The sequence below is a fragment of the Anomaloglossus baeobatrachus genome, chromosome 10 (assembly GCF_048569485.1).
Source record: "Anomaloglossus baeobatrachus isolate aAnoBae1 chromosome 10, aAnoBae1.hap1, whole genome shotgun sequence".
Classification (NCBI taxonomy): Eukaryota; Metazoa; Chordata; class Amphibia; order Anura; family Aromobatidae; genus Anomaloglossus; species Anomaloglossus baeobatrachus.
In genome coordinates this window covers 73,434,273-73,455,456 of record NC_134362.1, presented here as the reverse complement: position 1 = coordinate 73,455,456, position 21,184 = coordinate 73,434,273, and the positions used below count along the sequence as shown (strand labels likewise).

The following is a 21,184-nucleotide window of genomic DNA, read 5'->3' as shown; positions in this document are numbered from 1 at the left end:
TTGAATGCTGTGGCTTTATTACCCCATTGTCTGATGTGTGGTGTATCTCTGATTCATTTATGTTCAATGACTGGCCATCAAAGGGCATGGATGAATAAGACTACAACACATTAAGGGGTGCTTCAAACACACAGCGAGATCGCTGCTGAGATTGCTGCTGAGTCACGTTTTTTGTGACCAGCAGTGACCTCATTAGCGATCTCGCTGTGTGTGACACTGAGCAGTGATCTGGCCCCTACTGTGAGATCGCTGCTCGTTACACACAGCCCCGGTTCGTTTTTTTTATTGTTGCTCTCCCGCTGTGACGCACACATCGCTGTGTGTGACAGCGAGAGAGCGATGAAATGAAGCGAGCAGAGAGCAGGAGCCGGCATCTGGCAGCTGCGGTAAGCTGTAACCAGGGTAAACATAGGGTAACCAAGGTGGTTACCCGATATTTACCTTCGTTACCAGCCTCCGCCGCTCTCACGCTGCCAGTGCCGGCTCCCTGCTCTCTGCATGTAGCTGCAGTACACATCGGGTTAATTAACCCGATGTGTACTGTAGCTAGGAGAGCAGGGAGCCAGCACTAAGCAGTGTGCGCGGCTCCCTGCTCTCTGCACATGTAGCGACGTTATGATCGCTGTTGCCTCGCTGTGTTTGACAGCTAAGCAGCGATCATAACAGCAACATACAAGGTCGCTGTTGCGTCACAGAAAATGGTGACGTAACAGCGACGTCGCTGTCGCTATGTGTGAACCCAGCTTAACTCTAAATCTGGGTTCACACATAACGACAGCGACAACGACGTCGCTGTTACGTCACCATTTTCTGTGACGCAACAGCGACCTTGTAAGTCGCTGTTATGATCGCTGCTTAGCTGTCAAACACAGCAGAAGCAGCAGCGATTATAACGACACGCGTCGCTGTGCTGCATGTGCAGAGAGCAGGGAGCCGCGCACACTGCTTAGCGCTGGCTCCCTGCTCTCCTAGCTGCAGTACACATCAGGTTAATTACCCGATGTGTACTGCAGCCACATGTGCACAGAGCAGGAGCCGGCACTGGCAGCGAGGGCTGACGCTGGTAACGAAGGTAAATATCGGATAACCAGGGAAAGGTCTTCCCTTGGTTACCCGATGTTTACCGTGGTTACAGCTTACCGCAGCTGCCAGATGCCGGCTCCTGCTCTCTGCTCGCTTCAGTTTGTCGCTCTCTCTCTGTCACACACAGTGATGTGTGTGTCACAGCGGGAGAGCGATGACCAAAAAATGAAGCTGGACATTCAGCAACAACCGGCGACCTCACAGCAGGGGCCAGCTCGTTGCTGGATGTCACACACAGCGACAGCGACGTCGCTGCAACGTCACAGAAAATGGTGACGTAGCAGCGACGTCGTTGTCATCGTCGCTGTGTGTGACACCACCCTAAGGCTTGTAATATTGTTCAAGCCTCTATAAGATCAGATGAAATATAGCACAGACAGAAGCTCGTGTTTGCTGCTCTGTGAGACGTCCGGGCAGTGATGTCAAGGAGTCCTCTGTCTATGTCATGCTTCTCTGACCTCCAGACAGATGATGTTCCAAAACTCCTTGGTGATGTAAGTATTTAACTGTACTTAACCTTTGTATGTTCAATATACAAAAGTGTACGCAATATCATACTTTTCCTTTAAGTTTGTATTTCATTACCCTTTATAATAAAATTACTTATTTGCCTTCTTTAAAGCCGTATCTGAACCTTAGTGCTAAAAATATAGCAAAACACTACTACATGGGTAATACCGCACTAACCTCTGGATATATTAAAGAGGATCTCCAAATTATGTATTTTATTTACTATAATAGGTTAAGTCCGTTCATTTTGACACTCGGGATCACGGTTCTGAAGTTATATCGGGGATCTCACCACAACATCGGCCGCTGCTGTTTGTGCCACAAGGGAAGGGATCTCCAGAAGTGGAAAACTTCCAACATGTGGGTCAATGTTAAGGGTAATCATTAATCACTGTACTATAAAGCAAAGTAACGATAAAAATAACTATGAAAACTAATTATGATTTAGGCTTCGCTCACACACATACATTGCTCTCCTCTAAGCTCTGCGTAGAGTATCAACCAAAAATACATGTTCCGATAGAAACCCAACATTTCCTATTATGAGGCTGAATCACTGTGGTCTTTCTTCTTCTGCACCTTCCTGGCAGTGTTTGCCTTTATCTGAATACGCTTTTATGCACTGCTAAGAAAGACGGGACCTGCCAGGACACAGGCCAAGCGCAGTCCAAAGTCAGTCTATCGGCCTCATAATAGTGAGTTCCATCAGGTCTGGCGGAGTGTCATTGGCATCCTATTTTTTTTAGATTATTACAGAAACTACAACACAGAGGTCAGAGGAGAACCAAAGCTTAAAATTACTTTCAGGCCTATAGACATAAATGGAGAAGCTGCAGTCATCTTTGAGAAAGAAGAGTAGTTTAATTTTGATAGTTGTTAGGAGGAATAACAGATTGAGATACTTGTTCTCATCATCAGTGGGGGGGGGGGGTAGTCCTGGAACAGCCATCAATCAGTCATTGATCACCTGTCCTGTACTTAGTTGATCAATGTCTTTCATGGGAATACCCCTTCAAGTGTAAAAGATAGATCTTGGCTGCATTCAGATCTGCCAGAACAACGAGTGAAGAAAGAATTTGCTGAAAACAAATGTCACCAGGTTTTTGCTACATAAGCTGAGAGCACTATAATGTAGGGGCTGAGACCCTGATTCCAGCTATGTATCACTTACTGGGTTCCTTGCTGCAGTTTTGATAAAATCCCTATTTTATCTGCTGCCTTTTTACCATTTTTCTGAATGCTGAGCCCTGTATAACCCCGCCCACACCACTGATTGGCTGATTTCTATGTGAAACTGTATATAAGCAGAAATCTACCAATCACAGGTGTGGGCGGAGTTATAGAGAACTGCCCCAGATAAAGCAGTTTTTAGTATAAACTACAGCAACCAATAAAGTAAGTGACACATCATTAGAATCAGGATCTCTGCCCCTACATTATGCTGCTCTCCGATGGGAGAGCAAAACCTGGTGGCAGATTCCCTTTAACATAAACACAATAGGTCATTTATCACTGATTCCTCTCAACACAGTTCCTGATACAGTCCTCTGTTACTACAGCTTAGTCCTTGTTACTTGAATGGGGTCCATTGCGACACCTAGTCTTATGTGATTTTGTGGCAGGCACTGCAGATTCATACAGTCTCTTTACCCTGCTAATCTGTGGTGGTCTTGGAAGTTGGACCCCACTAATCACACATGATGTACTATCCTACCTATCTAAATCTGCTTATTTTCCTATACTAAACTCAACTTATTGCCACAGGGGCCATCGTTCATGTCTACAGAATACAAAACCAGGTTCACACCGAAGGCATCTCATCACCCAGGTGAGACTTATATAAGAAAGGTGCAGTCGATGTTTCAGAGATTTTCAGATAGTTAAAGGGGTTGTCTAGTCTAAAATGACAAGTCTGTAGTCACTATTGGACCTGTAGACTTGTGAATCCTCACATTGTGCACATTGCGCACTATGAGAATTCTGCAGTGTCAGAGTATATAGCATACTTGTGGGCACGTGACCTCCATTCCCAGCTCTGGCAAGTCCTCACAGTGCGCACAATGTGAGGATTCACAAGTCTGCAGTCACATAGAGTGACACATAGAGAGATGGCAGACTTGTCATTTAGATTGGACAACTCCTTTAAGCAATTGTCCTGTGAACTATTATTTTTATCAGTATATTTTGATGATTGCCTTTCCTCTGCCCTTGCTCACTTGAAGTCACTTTCTAACGATGACGGCACTAATTTATGTCACTGACTGCACCTATGAAATTATATGGGAAATTGGGGAGGATTGAATTAACAGCCTAACATAATACTGAGGTGTCTCTGGACGAGGAAAGCCCCTTTTGTTGACCTCTAATTCTAGGGAAAAAAATAAAATAGTGTCATCACATCTGCATTGTCTGACGTCAGATAATCACTTCATATAAAATGTCTAATTGCTCATAATGGACCGGTGATGAGCTTATGTCTGTTATTAAACTTTATCAACTTTTTTTCCAGGAAGATCCCAAACTGAAATAATCGGAGAAATGGAGAATTCGGGATTCACTGAAGGATCAAATTTGGAACCAATCACCCATGATCCTTATTCCCAATACCGTGTGCCGGTAAATCTCCTAACATTGGGAAGGACAAATGCTGCTGATAGATGGCAGCTGTAAAGTCACTCATAACTTAATTCAATAAGAGATGGAAACTTTACATGATATATGATGGGACTATGTAGTTTATAGTTGACAGTTAAAGGGAACCTGTCACCAGGTTTTTCCCTTATAAGCTGTGGCCACCATCAATGAGCTCTTATATACAGCATTCCAGAATACTGTATATAGGAGCCCAGGCCGCTCTTTGTAACATCTGGTCCGATGGGTGTCACTGCTCTCGGTCCGTCGCCTCCTCCATCTTGTGGGATTGCCATCCTCTTGCCCAGCCACATGTGAATGATGTGTCCTACGTCATCCACACATAGGCCACCATTGTGCTCCTGCGCATGCGCACTTTGTTCAGACCTGCTGCAGGCAGAGCAAAATACTGTAATGCACAAGTGCGATAAAAGGTCAAAGACCACCCACGCTCACTACAGTATTTTGATATGCTATCAGCCGGGCAGATGAAAGTGCGCATGCACATGAGCACAATGGAAGCCTCTCTGTGAATGACGTAGAACATGCACATGGGACTGGGAAGGAGGACAGCAATCCCACACGATGAAAAAGGCGTCGGACCGACAACAGCAACACCCATCGGACCGGACCGCCAATTAGTTGAGTATTATAATGGTATTTTTTACGTTATACAGAGTGGCCTGTGGTCTTATATACAGTATTCTAGAATACTGTATAGAAGACCTCACTGGTGGTGCAATATTGGGAAGAGCTGCACAAGTGGCAGACCAGACTATAATCCATGCCTCCAAGAGCCCCGTAGTAGCCACATGGCTCGCCTGCCTCTATGCTATGTATGGTATTTAAATAGTTCCGAGAGTTTCTCTGACTGTGTGTAGCACCCTAACCAAAAACAGAAGTGCCGGGATACTTTGGTATTGTATGTAGTATATTGTGATGCCATAATATAAAGAATATTACACAGAAAAATGGCTATGGATGCCAGTGACAATAAAACTGAACCTTCTGACAGCACAATATATGTAGCTATTGGAACGGTGCCCCAATTAAATAAAATAATGTGCACACATCACAAAAGATTGGTGAGCAAAAAAAAAATAAATAAATATTTGGGCATAAAAAATTGTATTAAAAAGGTATTCAGAATCAGGGGCAAGACCTTACACAAATGTAGCTAGTCAGCAAAAAAAGGAGCATATGACTATAAGATAGTAATTAAAAATTCAATACTTTTATTCAAACATCTAATAAAAATAAGAAACCAAAAACTGAAAATGTATGAAAAGTAGCAGTGCATGAAGATGGCCAGCAGATGGCACCAGAACATCACAAAGCATTAGTCTAATATATTACTGTCTTAGTGATTTGTGATGTTCTGGTGCCATCTACTGGCCATCTTTATGCACTGCTCCTTTTCATACATTTTCAGTTTTTGGTTTCATGTATTTATTAGATGTTTGAATAAATTATTGAGTTTTTAATTACCGTATATACTCGAGTATAAGTCGACCCAAATATAAGCCGAGGCTCCTAATTCTACCACAAAAAACTGGGAAACCTTATTGACTCCAGTGTAAGTCTAGGGTGGGAAATGCAGCAGCAACTAGTAAATTTCAAAAATCAAAATAGATCCCAATAAAATATAATGTGCCCCATCCTTGTTCCCCCTTGTGGTAATGTGCCCATCATTTTGCTCCCTCCCCTTATTTTAAAGTGCCCATCCTTGTGCCCCTTTCTTGGGCCCTCTAGTAATGTCCCCTGCAGTAATGCGCTCTGTAGTAATCTCCTCCTACTGGTCCCCTTCTTGTCATCTATTATGCAATAAAAATTATTCTCACCTGTCCTCCGTTCCCGCGGTGCCTCAGCTGCTTCTTGTAGACCCCTCCGTGATCACGTCCGATGCACGGGGCTGCTGTCTGCCATCATGGCTTTACTGCAGTTGAATACTTTACGGCAGCAGTGGTGCAGTAAAGCATTTTGCTGCTGTAAAGCACTGACGGGAGTGGCGGCTCCATCTATTGGACGCGATCACGGAGGGGTCTGTGTACCTGCAGTCTTCAAAAAGCACCCCTTGATGATCATGTCCGGTGCACAGAGCCACCGCTCCTGTAAGCGCTTTACAGCAGTTGAATGCTTTACCACACTGCTGCCGCCGTAAAGCATTCAACTGCGCCGTAAAACCATGATGGCAGCTTGGAGTGGCGGTTCCATGCACCGGACGTGATCATCAAGGGATGCCTCTTGAAGACTGCAGGCACACAGACCCCTCCGTGATCGCATCCAATAGACGGAGCTACCGCTGCCATCAGCGCTTTACAGCAGTTGAATGCTGCTGCAATAAAGCAGTAAAAACATGACGGCAGACAGCAGCCATGAGCTTTGGACGCTATCACAGAGGGGTCTACATGCCTTGTGGTCTACAAGAAGCAGCTGAGGGTACCGCAGGACGGAGAAGAAGTGAGAAATGTTTTTGTGGGACACTGACCCGAGTATAATCCGAGGGGGGTATTTTCAGCATAAAAAAATGGGCTGAAAAACTTGGCTATACTCGAGTATATACGGTACTAACTTAGGCCTGAAACACACATCCGTTAAAATCACGTCCGTGTAAAACGGGCCGTTTTTCGGGTCCGTTTTCCGTTTTTTAGGTCCGTTTTTATGGTATGTGTGGCCTGCGTGTGCATCCCGTATGCTAGCCGTATGTGCCTGTGGAATGTCCGTGTGTGCGTGAGTGAAATAACTGACATGTGTGTGTGTTGCCCGTGTGAAATGTTCCGTGTGTGTGTGATGCACAATGTCATTGATACATGTCGGCATACAGCAGACAGAGTTGCGCGATGAGAATGAACTGCGGTGAACTTCACCCGACTTCATTGTCATGCCGCGGCTGTCTGTGTGCCGCGTACTGATTAGCGGTCACCCGTGAAGAACTCACCGGTGACCACTAATCCCCTGAGTGACTGAAGTGAGCAGCCCTCTCTCATACTTACCGTTCCCCGAGCCCCGGCGCAGCGCTGCACGGCTGTTCTCTAAACTCCGGCGGCTTTTTCTCTTTTGAAAAAGCCGGCCGCTCAATCAATCTCGTATTCCCTGCTTTACCCACCCACAGGCGCCTGTGATTGGTTGCAGTCACACACGCCCACCACGCTGAGTGACAGCTGTGTCACTGCACCCAATCACAGCAGCCGGTGGGCGTGTCTATACTGTGCAGTAAAATAAATAAATAAATAATTTAAAAAAAACGGCGTGCGGTCCCCCCCCTATCTTAATACCTGCCAGATAAAGCCATACGGCTGAAGGCTGGTATTCTCAGGATGGGGAGCCCCACGTTATGGGGAGCCCCCCAGCCTAACAATATCAGCCAGCAGACGCCCAGAATTGCCGCATACATTATATGCGACAGTTCTGGGACTGTACCCGGCTCTTCCCGATTTGCCCTGGTGCGTTGGCAATCGGGGTAATAAGGAGTTAATGGCAGCCCATAGCTGCCACTAAATCCTAGATTTATCATTTCAGGCGTCTCCCCGAGATACCTTCCATGATTAATCTGTAAATTACAGTAAATAAACACACACACCCGAAAAATCCTTTATTAGAAATAAAAAACACTAACAAATTCCCTCATTACCAATTTATTAACCCCAACAAAGCCCTCCATGTCCGGTGTAACCCACGGACCTCCAGCGTCGCATCCAGCTCTGCTGCATGAAGGTGACAGGAGCAGCAGAATAAACCGCCGCTCCTGTCAGCTCCACGCAGCAAATGAGGTGAGTAGCACGATCAGCTGCTGTCAGGAAAACCCGCCCTGAGGAAGCTGAAATGTGCGATGCGAAACGCGCGTCGGTTGGGTCTGTTTGAACAGTGGGACGCAGGTGTGACGCTCTGCAATAATGGGTAAGTTGATGGCTTAAGACTCCGGATATACTTTTTGCACCTTATGGCTCATTAGAGCCTGTCTGGCCAAAAAAAAACAACCCCTATGTCTATGATAGATTTATGAGCGTACCTCTCTATCCCACTTTTCATGGGTGTCTCCCTTTCCACAGCACAATTTTAATCTGTATGTCCTTTGTCATCTTGTTGTGATATTGTGTGATTATCATTATAATAAAAAACTTTTGTATTTTGCCTGTCAAAAGCTCCTGGTCTCTTTGGTTCTTTACAGTATAGACACGCCCACCGGCTGCTGTGATTGGGTGCAGTGACACAGCTGTCACTCAGCGTGGTGGGCGTGTGTGACTGCAACCAATCACAGGCGCCTGTGGGCGGGTAAAGCAGGGAATACGAGATTGATTAATGAGCGGCCGGCTTTTTCAAAAGAGGAAAAGCCGCCGGAGTTTAGAGAACAGCCGTGCAGCGCCGCGCCGGAGATTGGGGAACGGTAAGTATGAGAGAGGGGGGGAAGTGACCGACAGACAGCGAGAGGGACAGATAAGACAGAGAGACCGACCGACGGACTGAGGGAGAGAACGAAACAGAAAAAGAAAAAAGACCGACATCACATGAAAAAAGCACAAACCGTACAGGGGAGCAAACAGAGATGCGTCCGTGTCACTCGGACATGCGCACAGACCCATTGACTTTCATTGGGTCCGTGCTGTGTGTTGCGTGCTGAAAACGGACATGCTTCCGTGCAAAACGGAGACACAAACGTAGCACGCACACGGACCCACGGACCTTAATGAAAAACGCACATGTGACCTCAAACAATAAAGAACATTGGTGCACGTTTGGCCGTGTCTCCGGTATATACGGAAACGGACCAAACACGCACGTGTTTCACGGATGTGTGTTTCAGGCCTCATAGCCATATGCACCTTAACTTCTGACAGCAGCCTAGGTCCATGTAATTCTTTAGCTTTTTGAACCATGTTGACGTCATCCGCCAGGAGATACAGCAATGACATAAGTGTTTGATGCATTAGTGTAATAGAGGGAAACAAATCCAATCACTGATTCATTCCAGGGCAGAGAGGCTTTACCAGCTCTATATATAAGAATAAGGCTGCACATCAAACTTAGATAATGGTATAATGCCTCAAGCATATGGAAAAATATTGGAATATACAATGAAAAATGCTACTTGCTAATTTGAACATGTGAATAATGAATTGCATACCTGCTATGAATATTAGGAAAAAGGAGATATTTAGCAATCGCATTGATCAATGTAACTGAGCCCCAAGACCTCGTCAAGGTATATCTCTATATTGGGGTCCCTAGCTCTGTGACCCTAACTGTGTGTCATCTCATTGCAATTAAAAACTGCTATGGGTGGAGAGGGGTAACTAAGGACTTTCTTATATAGGAGATGGAAAAAACATGGCCGAAAGGGGCGGAGCTGTGTTCACATTCAGAAAAAAAACTACATATAACAGAATAGGATAACTGAAGTGAGCACTAATATATATATATGAGTGCAAGCCAAAAATACATACTATATATAAGAATAAGGCTGCACATCAAACTTAGATAATGGTATAATGCCTCAAGCATATGGAAAAATATTGGAATATACAATGAAAAATGCTACTTGCTAATTTGAACATGTGAATAATGAATTGCATACCTGCTATGAATATTAGGAAAAAGGAGATATTTAGCAATCGCATTGATCAATGTAACTGAGCCCCAAGGCCTCGTCAAGGTATATCTCTATATTGGGGTCCCTAGTTTTTTTTCTGAATGTGAACACAGCTCCGCCCCTTTCGGCCATGTTTTTTCCATCTCCTATATAAGAAAGTCCTTAGTTACCCCTCTCCACCCATAGCAGTTTTTAATTGCAATGAGATGACACACAGTTAGGGTCACAGAGCTAGGGACCCCAATATAGAGATATACCTTGACGAGGTTTTGGGGCTCAGTTACATTGATCAATGCGATTGCTAAATATCTCCTTTTTCCTAATATTCATAGCAGGTATGCAATTCATTATTCACATGTTCAAATTAGCAAGTAGCATTTTTCATTGTATATTCCAATATTTTTCCATATGCTTGAGGCATTATACCATTATCTAAGTTTGATGTGCAGCCTTATTCTTATATATAGTATGTATTTTTGGCTTGCACTCATATATATATATATATATTAGTGCTCACTTCAGTTATCCTATTCAGTTATATGTAGTTTTTTTTCTGAATGTGAACACAGCTCCGCCCCTTTCGGCCATGTTTTTTCCATCTCCTATATAAGAAAGTCCTTAGTTACCCCTCTCCACCCATAGCAGTTTTTAATTGCAATGAGATGACACACAGTTAGGGTCACAGAGCTAGGGACCCCAATATAGAGATATGCCTTGACGAGGCCTTGGGGCTCAGTTACATTGATCAATGCGATTGCTAAATATCTCCTTTTTCCTAATATTCATAGCAGGTATGCAATTCATTATTCACATGTTCAAATTAGCAAGTAGCATTTTTCATTGTATATTCCAATATTTTTCCATATGCTTGAGGCATTATACCATTATCTAAGTTTGATGTGCAGCCTTATTCTTATATATAGTATGTATTTTTGGCTTGCACTCATATATATATTAGTGCTCACTTCAGTTATCCTATTCAGTTATATGTAGTTTTTTTTCTGAATGTGAACACAGCTCCGCCCCTTTCGGCCATGTTTTTTCCATCTCCTATATAAGAAAGTCCTTAGTTACCCCTCTCCACCCATAGCAGTTTTTAATTGCAATGAGATGACACACAGTTAGGGTCACAGAGCTAGGGACCCCAATATAGAGATATGCCTTGACAAGGCCTTGGGGCTCAGTTACATTGATCAATACGATTGCTAAATATCTCCTTTTTCCTAATATTCATAGCAGGTATGCAATTCATTATTCACATGTTCAAATTAGCAAGTAGCATTTTTCATTGTATATTCCAATATTTTTCCATATGCTTGAGGCATTATACCATTATCTAAGTTTGATGTGCAGCCTTATTCTTATATATAGTATGTATTTTTGGCTTGCACTCATATATATATATATATATTAGTGCTCACTTCAGTTATCCTATTCAGTTATATGTAGTTTTTTTTCTGAATGTGAACACAGCTCCGCCCCTTTCGGCCATGTTTTTTCCATCTCCTATATAAGAAAGTCCTTAGTTACCCCTCTCCACCCATAGCAGTTTTTAATTGCAATGAGATGACACACAGTTAGGGTCACAGAGCTAGGGACCCCAATATAGAGATATGCCTTGACGAGGCCTTGGGGCTCAGTTACATTGATCAATGCGATTGCTAAATATCTCCTTTTTCCTAATATTCATAGCAGGTATGCAATTCATTATTCACATGTTCAAATTAGCAAGTAGCATTTTTCATTGTATATTCCAATATTTTTCCATATGCTTGAGGCATTATACCATTATCTAAGTTTGATGTGCAGCCTTATTCTTATATATAGTATGTATTTTTGGCTTGCACTCATATATATATTAGTGCTCACTTCAGTTATCCTATTCAGTTATATGTAGTTTTTTTTCTGAATGTGAACACAGCTCCGCCCCTTTCGGCCATGTTTTTTCCATCTCCTATATAAGAAAGTCCTTAGTTACCCCTCTCCACCCATAGCAGTTTTTAATTGCAATGAGATGACACACAGTTAGGGTCACAGAGCTAGGGACCCCAATATAGAGATATGCCTTGACAAGGCCTTGGGGCTCAGTTACATTGATCAATACGATTGCTAAATATCTCCTTTTTCCTAATATTCATAGCAGGTATGCAATTCATTATTCACATGTTCAAATTAGCAAGTAGCATTTTTCATTGTATATTCCAATATTTTTCCATATGCTTGAGGCATTATACCATTATCTAAGTTTGATGTGCAGCCTTATTCTTATATATAGTATGTATTTTTGGCTTGCACTCATATATATATTAGTGCTCACTTCAGTTATCCTATTCAGTTATATGTAGTTTTTTTTCTGAATGTGAACACAGCTCCGCCCCTTTCGGCCATGTTCTTTCCATCTCCTATATAAGAAAGTCCTTAGTTACCCCTCTCCACCCATAGCAGTTTTTAATTGCAATGAGATGACACACAGTTAGGGTCACAGAGCTAGGGACCCCAATATAGAGATATGCCTTGACGAGGCCTTGGGGCTCAGTTACATTGATCAATGCGATTGCTAAATATCTCCTTTTTCCTAATATTCATAGCAGGTATGCAATTCATTATTCACATGTTCAAATTAGCAAGTAGCATTTTTCATTGTATATTCCAATATTTTTCCATATGCTTGAGGCATTATACCATTATCTAAGTTTGATGTGCAGCCTTATTCTTATATATAGTATGTATTTTTGGCTTGCACTCATATATATATATTAGTGCTCACTTCAGTTATCCTATTCAGTTATATGTAGTTTTTTTTCTGAATGTGAACACAGCTCCGCCCCTTTCGGCCATGTTTTTTCCATCTCCTATATAAGAAAGTCCTTAGTTACCCCTCTCCACCCATAGCAGTTTTTAATTGCAATGAGATGACACACAGTTAGGGTCACAGAGCTAGGGACCCCAATATAGAGATATGCCTTGACGAGGCCTTGGGGCTCAGTTACATTGATCAATGCGATTGCTAAATATCTCCTTTTTCCTAATATTCATAGCAGGTATGCAATTCATTATTCACATGTTCAAATTAGCAAGTAGCATTTTTCATTGTATATTCCAATATTTTTCCATATGCTTGAGGCATTATACCATTATCTAAGTTTGATGTGCAGCCTTATTCTTATATATAGTATGTATTTTTGGCTTGCACTCATATATATATTAGTGCTCACTTCAGTTATCCTATTCAGTTATATGTAGTTTTTTTTCTGAATGTGAACACAGCTCCGCCCCTTTCGGCCATGTTTTTTCCATCTCCTATATAAGAAAGTCCTTAGTTACCCCTCTCCACCCATAGCAGTTTTTAATTACAATGAGATGACACACAGTTAGGGTCACAGAGCTAGGGACCCCAATATAGAGATATGCCTTGACGAGGCCTTGGGGCTCAGTTACATTGATCAATGCGATTGCTAAATATCTCCTTTTTCCTAATATTCATAGCAGGTATGCAATTCATTATTCACATGTTCAAATTAGCAAGTAGCATTTTTCATTGTATATTCCAATATTTTTCCATATGCTTGAGGCATTATACCATTATCTAAGTTTGATGTGCAGCCTTATTCTTATATATAGTATGTATTTTTGGCTTGCACTCATATATATATTAGTGCTCACTTCAGTTATCCTATTCAGTTATATGTAGTTTTTTTTCTGAATGTGAACACAGCTCCGCCCCTTTCGGCCATGTTTTTTCCATCTCCTATATAAGAAAGTCCTTAGTTACCCCTCTCCACCCATAGCAGTTTTTAATTGCAATGAGATGACACACAGTTAGGGTCACAGAGCTAGGGACCCCAATATAGAGATATGCCTTGACGAGGCCTTGGGGCTCAGTTACATTGATCAATGCGATTGCTAAATATCTCCTTTTTCCTAATATTCATAGCAGGTATGCAATTCATTATTCACATGTTCAAATTAGCAAGTAGCATTTTTCATTGTATATTCCAATATTTTTCCATATGCTTGAGGCATTATACCATTATCTAAGTTTGATGTGCAGCCTTATTCTTATATATAGTATGTATTTTTGGCTTGCACTCATATATATATTAGTGCTCACTTCAGTTATCCTATTCAGCTTTACCAGCTCTGGCCGGGCACTCCGACCGAGACAGCGGCTTCTCCAGGGAACTAGACCAAGTTCTCCGTACCAATGTAAGACTCAGTCATCGTATTCCGTTGTGTCCATCACTCATTGCCGTCCTCTGCCATTTAGATTTTCTCTTCTCTTGACAATTAACACACAGGCTCCATTCAATGACTTCCAGCCCAAAGATAGAAATAAGAACAAAGATGAAGTCTTGGGAAGGACGTTCGTTGAGAAGAAGGTGGGTAGCTGGATGTTTCGTAAATATGTAAATAATGCGTTTCGGATTGTAGGTTATAATATATACATTTTTTTTTCTTTTAGGAGACATCTGGATTCAGTAACAATAATCTCATCTATGTACGGTCAGAGAAGGAGCCCCCACAACAGTACCTCACCAACTACAACCTGAGGTGGGGGATCTAGACCAGCTTTACTGCTACTCATATGTGTATATTGTCGTTTATACTGGATTATTGAGAGAATAGCTCCTTTCTACATCTGAAAACTACATCCAGACTTTAGCAATAATTGGATGTGTCCCTGTGCTGAGATAATCTTATACAGTGCCTTCAACAAGTATTCACACCCCATGAACTTTTCCACATTTTACCCTGTTACATCCACAAACCTCAGGGTATTTTCTTGCAATTTTAAGTGATATACCAACAATTATAGCAAGTATTTGTGAAGTGTAAGGCAGTGTGCACATGATGCAGTTTTGTCACAAAACCTTAAGGGTCTCCTGAAGCTGGCAAAGTGAATGAGAGTCCTGAAGTCTCCTGCACACATTGAGTATTTTCTCCTTGAATATTTAGTGAAGATATGTCAATTACTTGAGCATTTTTGGTGCAGATTTCACCCATACTAATGAAGTGAGGAAAATCTGCACCAAAAATACACGTAAAAAACACATAAAAAAAAACACTGCAAAACACATTTTATGTTACGTTTTTCTTGCCAAGAGATGCAAAAATGGTACGGAAATTTCTGCACCAAATACTTAATGTGTGAACATAGCCTAGAGGAAAAGATAGATGATTTCTAAAAATGTAAACTTATGATTTGCATTTGTACTTAGCCCCTGATTAAATACTTTGTAGGATCACCTTTCGCTACAATTACTTCTGCAAGTCTTTTGGGGGATTTTGTACCATCTTTGCACATCTAGAAGCTGACATTTTTGCCTCTTTTTCCTTGCACACGAGCTCCAGCTCAGAGACATTGGAAGGAGGTATCTGTGAACAGCAATTTTCAAGTCTTGTCAAAGATTCTCCATGGGATTTAGGTCTGGACTGTGACTGGGTCATTCACACACATGAACAGCAGGGACAGGGAACCTGGTCAGAGTTGATGGATGGAGCAAAATTCAGGACAATCCTAGAGGAAAACCTGTGAAAGGCTGAAAAAGACTTGAGACGGGGGCGTATAAGATTATCTCAGCTTGCAGGATGTTAAAAACGGACCTTGATACTACAATATTACAAAACAATCCAGATAAGATGTCAGAATGGGCAGATACTTGGCAAATGAGATTTAATGTTCATAAATGTAAAGTAATGCACCTAGGACGGAATAATCCTATAACTGTGTATACATTAAATGGACGTAAACTCAGGACTACAGAACAGGAGAAGGACTTGGGTATTCTCATTACAAATAATGTAAGCAGCAGCACTCAATGTCAGGCAGCAGCTGCTAAAGCAAACAAGATGCTAGGGTGTATAAAAAGAGAGATTAGATCCCGTGATCCCAACGTATTGTTACCCCTCTATAAATCACTTGTAATACCACATCTGGAATATGGGATCCAGTTTTGGGCTCCACATTTTAAAACGGACATTCAGAAGTTAGAGTCAGTTCAAAGACGGGCAACTAGATTATTACAAGGAATGGAGGCCGCCCGTATGATGAGAGGTTGGAAAAGTCAGATTTGTTTAGCTTAGAAAAAAAGAAATCTCAGAGGAGATTTCATTTATATGTATAAATAGATGTATGGTCAATATAAAGGACTGGCTCATGACTTATTCTTTCCAAAAACAATGCTAAGTGGAAGAAAAACGATTCCGGCAGCTAAATCGGAAAGGATTCTTTACAGTTAGAGCAGTCAGACTGTGGAATGCCGACCACAAGAGGTAGTAATGGCAGATACTATAACAACCTGTAAAATAGTGCTGGATGATTTCCTGAGTACACAACATTGTCGGTTATAAATGATTTAGTGACAAAATATATAATTGGTGGAGGAAGGGTGAACGAGATGGACCTAGGTCTTTTTTCAACCTATGTAACTATGTAACTTATTATTATTATTATTATTATTATTCCAAGTTCTATTGATTAAAATGAAACTTGTTTATGGGACAACCCTTTTAGGAACCTTCTGAAAATAAAAAAAAACAAAAATATGATGGTGGCACAAACCCTTCTCATTTAGCAAACCTTGTACTATCCCATGAGCTGAGCTGCTATACCTATCTTTGGTAGTCTAGGGAAGGTGGCGGACACATCATTGGTGCCACCTCTGCGACTGCACAGGGGTCCAGAAAGTCAGGGGGGCCATTTCTACCAAAGCAAGTGGAATTATGATGAGCCCCTGGGCTACAAAGGGCTCTTGCACAGGGGCCTTTTTCTTTTCTGTGTTCACCAGTGGTCTGGGATGAGGAAAGGGTTAACAACCATTTTTCTAACTGCTTAGGATGGTTATGTATTAATTGCTTTTAGCCCTGACTGAAAAATGTTGGCTCCTAAAAAACAACTATCCACTACAAAAAGGGTTAGTGGTGGTGTGCTGTACCTATAATGTAATGATGATTTACTAACAAACACCCCATAACGGCCCCCAATACATATTAACTGAAAGTCATCTGAACCCGACTATTGCTACAGGACTGGCCGACAATCTGGTGTGTATGAGGGCTGTCGTACAGAAGGATAGAGCAGGCGAAAATTAAACACTCAAACTATTTGTTATTAGGGGAGATAAGATGCTACCAGAGTCTAGCAATGACTTTCTTCCCTCTGTCGATTGAAAATACATGAGTCAGTGTGAGTCTGTAGGAAATCTGTACATTTGTTATGCCACGTGAGAGCTCAGAGCTGGTGTCAGCACCTGGGCACGTGCCAGGGCCCTGGACAGCCAGGGAGGGGACACTTGTGGTCGGCAGCCCCCGGGCAGATTTCTGAGGACCACAGACAGTGCTCCGGCCGGCAGTCATACTTTACTCGCTGCAGGCCCTTTTAAACCATCCGTGCATGCAGCTTTCACTGCTGACCACTGCGTGGACATGCATTGGAGGCTAGAGTTCATCTATGGGTGGAGCTAGTGAGCAATGCGCTCCTGTCCCACAGGTGAAGAGGAGCGGCTGCCGGCGCCAAGCATCCTCCAGTGCTGCCTACATGTGCCCCCAGCTTCCCCCAGTGTGTGTATGCCCCCAAGGCCCCAGGGTCCTCCAGTATGTGTATGCCCCACAGGCCCCAGCATCCCCCAATATGTGTATGCCCCACAGGTCCCAGCATCCCCCAATATGTGGATGCCCCACAGGTCCCAGCATCCCCCAATATGTGGATGCCCCACAGGTCCCAGCATCCCCCAATATGTGGATGCCCCACAGGTCCCAGCATCCCCCAATATGTGGATGCCCCACAGGTCCCAACGTCTCCCAATAATATGCATGCCCCCCAGGCCACAGCATCCCCCAATATGTGTATGCCACCCAGGCCCCAAAGTCCCCCAATATGTGTATGCCACCACCCAGGCCCCAACGTCTCCCAATAATATGCATGCCCCCAGGCCACAGCATCCTCCAATATGTGAATGCCACCTAGACCCCAATGTCCCCCAGTAATATGTATTCTCCCCAAGCCCCAAAGTCCCCTAGTAATATGTATGCCACCCAAGCACCAATGTCCCACATTAATATCTATGCCCCCCAAACCCCAATGTCTCCTAGTAATATGTATGTCATCCAAGCTCCAACATCCCCCAGTATTATGTATGCCCCCAGGCCCCGATGACCCCAGTATTATGTATGCCACCAGGCCCCGATGACCCCAGTAATATGTATGCTTCCCCCCCTCAGGCCTCAAGGTCCCCTAGTATGTGTATGCCCCCCAGTAATGTGTACACCCCCTACTGGCCCCAGTAATGTGTGTGTCCACAAAATCCTGCAAGATCTGCAGCACATCAGCTGTTTCTAACAGGTTGCAGTGGTCACTTTGGCATAATAATGTAACGTGAGCAGCCATTTAAGGGGGGCAGTCCAAGTAGTAAACAACCCCTTTAACTTTAGAAATCAAGTTATAAGCACATAAGTAATGTCCCTTTTACTCGTTGTCTCTCATATTCTATGTAACCAATTCTTAGGTTCTATAATCCTGTTCCCCGCGGGAGAGATAGAGAAGGTTGGACACGTGGTGGGATCCAGAAACAACTGCACACCGGCTTCTCTGTGAATAATGAACTGCATAGAACTGGCATCTAAAGCAATCTCAGCAGGTAAGGAGGTTTACTTTCTTGGCAGTGACGTTAGTGCTCTCAAATTACTGTTATGCAACATATTTATCGAAAAATATATTTCTAATTTGCAGGGTGTAAGAAAGATTTGAAGAACTGAACACTCTTCAGAGCTGAAACTGGCTTCACACAACACTGTAAATGACAAATAAATATCCCAGCGCCACGATTCTTATTCTTTAAAATAACGTAGCATCATAGATGTAAATTCTGTGTGTTTAATAGGATTAAAAAAATGTGTTTGCAAAAGTAGCGCTGATTCTGGGACACGAGATCTCTAAGGATATGGGAGCATGGAGGCCAAAAACGTCCTTCTGTAAAAAGGAAGATATTTTGAGAATTGTTCCTTTTATTTGAAGTTTCATGAAATCTTTTTTTAGCAGTTTATGGTCATTTCCTTTGCGCTTGGGTCATATCTGTCTCAAAATCAATGCAAACATCAGATTGCCCCACAAAAGGCTAAGCAGTCACACCACTCCATCGACCATAAAGTGAAAATATTACGAGTCTCGGAAAATGGAGACACAAATGTTTTATTTTTTTCACCACAAAAATAATGAAAAATACTGGACAAGTTTGGTATTGCCATGATAGTACTGATGAGGAGAATATAAATATCAGATTATTTTTACCATACAATGCACTGAATGCTGTAAAAACATTTTTTAAAAACAATAGTAGAATTGTTATTTTCTCAGTAGCATTTGGAGCCTTTTTTTTTGGGGGGGGGGGGGGGGGCACTAGATGGTATCATTCAAATGTACAAAATCAACCTGCAAATAGAGTTATGCATCTTGGAAGAAAGGGAGGAAAAGACACAAACTCGAAAATTGACCATGTTTGGAAGGGATTAAACAAAGATGCTAACAAGATGCTTAAAACGTTGGGCATCTTCCAGATATTTCTTTAGTCTTCTCATTGACTTCTATTGTAAAGTATTGAGCATCTTGCAAGTGGAGACTACCTGAAGAATGGTGTGCTCACTTCTTTTAACTGCTTAGTGATTTTGGAAAGCTAGAGCTTGTAAAAGTATGAAAATATGAACAGCAAGTAGTTTTTTAATGGCAGCAGCCCATAGCTGCCACTAAGTCCTAGGTTAATCATGGCAGGCGTCTCCCAGAGATACCTTCTACGATTAACCTGTAAGTTAAAGTAAATAAACACACACATCCATAAAATCCTTTATTTGGAATAAAAGACAAACAAAAAAAAACAAAAAAAAACAAAAACACTTTCACCACTTTATTAACCCCTCAAAAACAACTCCAGGTCCGACATAATCCACGCAAGGTCCCACGACGCTTCCAGCTCTGCTACATCGGAAACTGACAGGAGCAGCAGTAGAACACTGCCGCTCTTGTGAGCTCCATGCAGCAACTGAAGTGAGTCGCGCGATCAGCTGTGCTGTCACTGAGGTTACCCACGGCCACCGCTCTCAGGTGGGGGACTGCAGCTGTGGCCGCGAGTAACCTGAGTGAAAGCACAGCTGATCGTGCGGCTCACTGCAGTCACTCGGGATTTGCGATCACAGATGAGTCCTTCACGTGACCGCAAATCCGGCTGCAACACAGAGAGACGCGCAATGTCATTGGAATCAGGTGAAGCTCCGACGTCACTGCTGCGGACTCCTGTGTCCTCGCACTGACCTCAGAGGATCATCTGAGTTCATGACAGCACACAGAGACAGAGCCGCGGGATGACAATGAAGTCGGGTGCAGTTTATCAGAGTTCATTCTCATCTCCCGACTCTGTCTGTGTCTACTGTCATTGTCGGGGGAAAGCACTGACAAAAATGCATCCAAAACGCATGTAAAATGCTGCCAAAATACATGCATTTTGGATGCATCCTTTTTGTCAACATGCAGCGTCACGTCTGCCAGAGGGTGCGTTCTTTTCCGCACTGGTCAGGACGCAACGTGCGCACATAGCCTAAAAGCAGATAAGGGGGGCAATTATCTATTCCGTGCAGCAGGCGTTACCCCTGCCTGACAATGGAGGTTTAGCAGCTGAATTAGCAGCATGATATCCCTAATAACTGACCCTGATCTCTCTTAGGCTCTGTGTGGACGCTGCGTTTTTTTGCCGCTGCGTTTGTGCATTTTTGGCCGCTAAAAACGCAACCGTGGCAAAAACCGCATTGGTAAAAACGTGCGTTTTTGGGCTGAGTTTTTTTATCTCTACTTTTTTTTGTGTTTTTCCAATGCATTGCATGGGGGGGAAGACGCCAAAAAATGCAGGAAAGAACTGACATGTCCATTTTTTTTTTAAGCTCAAAAACGCAGCTGAAAAAAAAAGGTTATGTGCATACAGCAAAAATGAAAACTCAGATTTTGCTGGGGAAGCAAAGTCATACAGTTTTGAGCCGAAAAACGCACCAGAAAAACGCTGCGAAAAACACTGAACACAGACTTACAATGGTGAATAAATCAGCTTTACAAGGATTTGGTCTACCATAACCAATATTCTAAATCCGTATATGAAAGATGATTCCGTATCATGTAAAAATAGACAAATGTTGTTACTTATCTATTTATTATTGTAGTCATCAGATTAGGACATTATCGACCTGATACCATATTCAGGAAAGAATGCCGAATGAGTAATCCAGCGCTCAACGTGTTTCCCCCCATTTAATCACTTGGGGTTTATCAGGAGACTAGAGTGGGCACAATGGCCTGCTAGGAGACGCCTATATAACTATAATGGAAATTCATGACTG

The 21,184-nt window shown here is 42.7% G+C and overlaps 1 protein-coding gene across 1 annotated transcript in view; it reads left to right on the top strand.

Moving 5' to 3' along the window:
* Window positions 1–18,731, top strand: part of LOC142254357 (stabilizer of axonemal microtubules 4-like) — a 75,704-nt gene extending 56,973 nt beyond the window's left edge. Inside the window, exons 4-11 of the mRNA XM_075325402.1 lie at window positions 1,825–1,953; window positions 3,358–3,421; window positions 4,103–4,209; window positions 13,928–14,017; window positions 14,110–14,190; window positions 14,274–14,362; window positions 18,316–18,447; window positions 18,540–18,731. Of these exons, the coding sequence (XP_075181517.1) occupies window positions 1,825–1,953; window positions 3,358–3,421; window positions 4,103–4,209; window positions 13,928–14,017; window positions 14,110–14,190; window positions 14,274–14,362; window positions 18,316–18,433 (678 nt within the window). The 3' untranslated portion in view covers window positions 18,434–18,447; window positions 18,540–18,731. The remainder of the gene's footprint in view (window positions 1–1,824; window positions 1,954–3,357; window positions 3,422–4,102; window positions 4,210–13,927; window positions 14,018–14,109; window positions 14,191–14,273; window positions 14,363–18,315; window positions 18,448–18,539) is intronic.
* The last annotated feature ends 2,453 nt before the right edge of the window (window positions 18,732–21,184 follow it).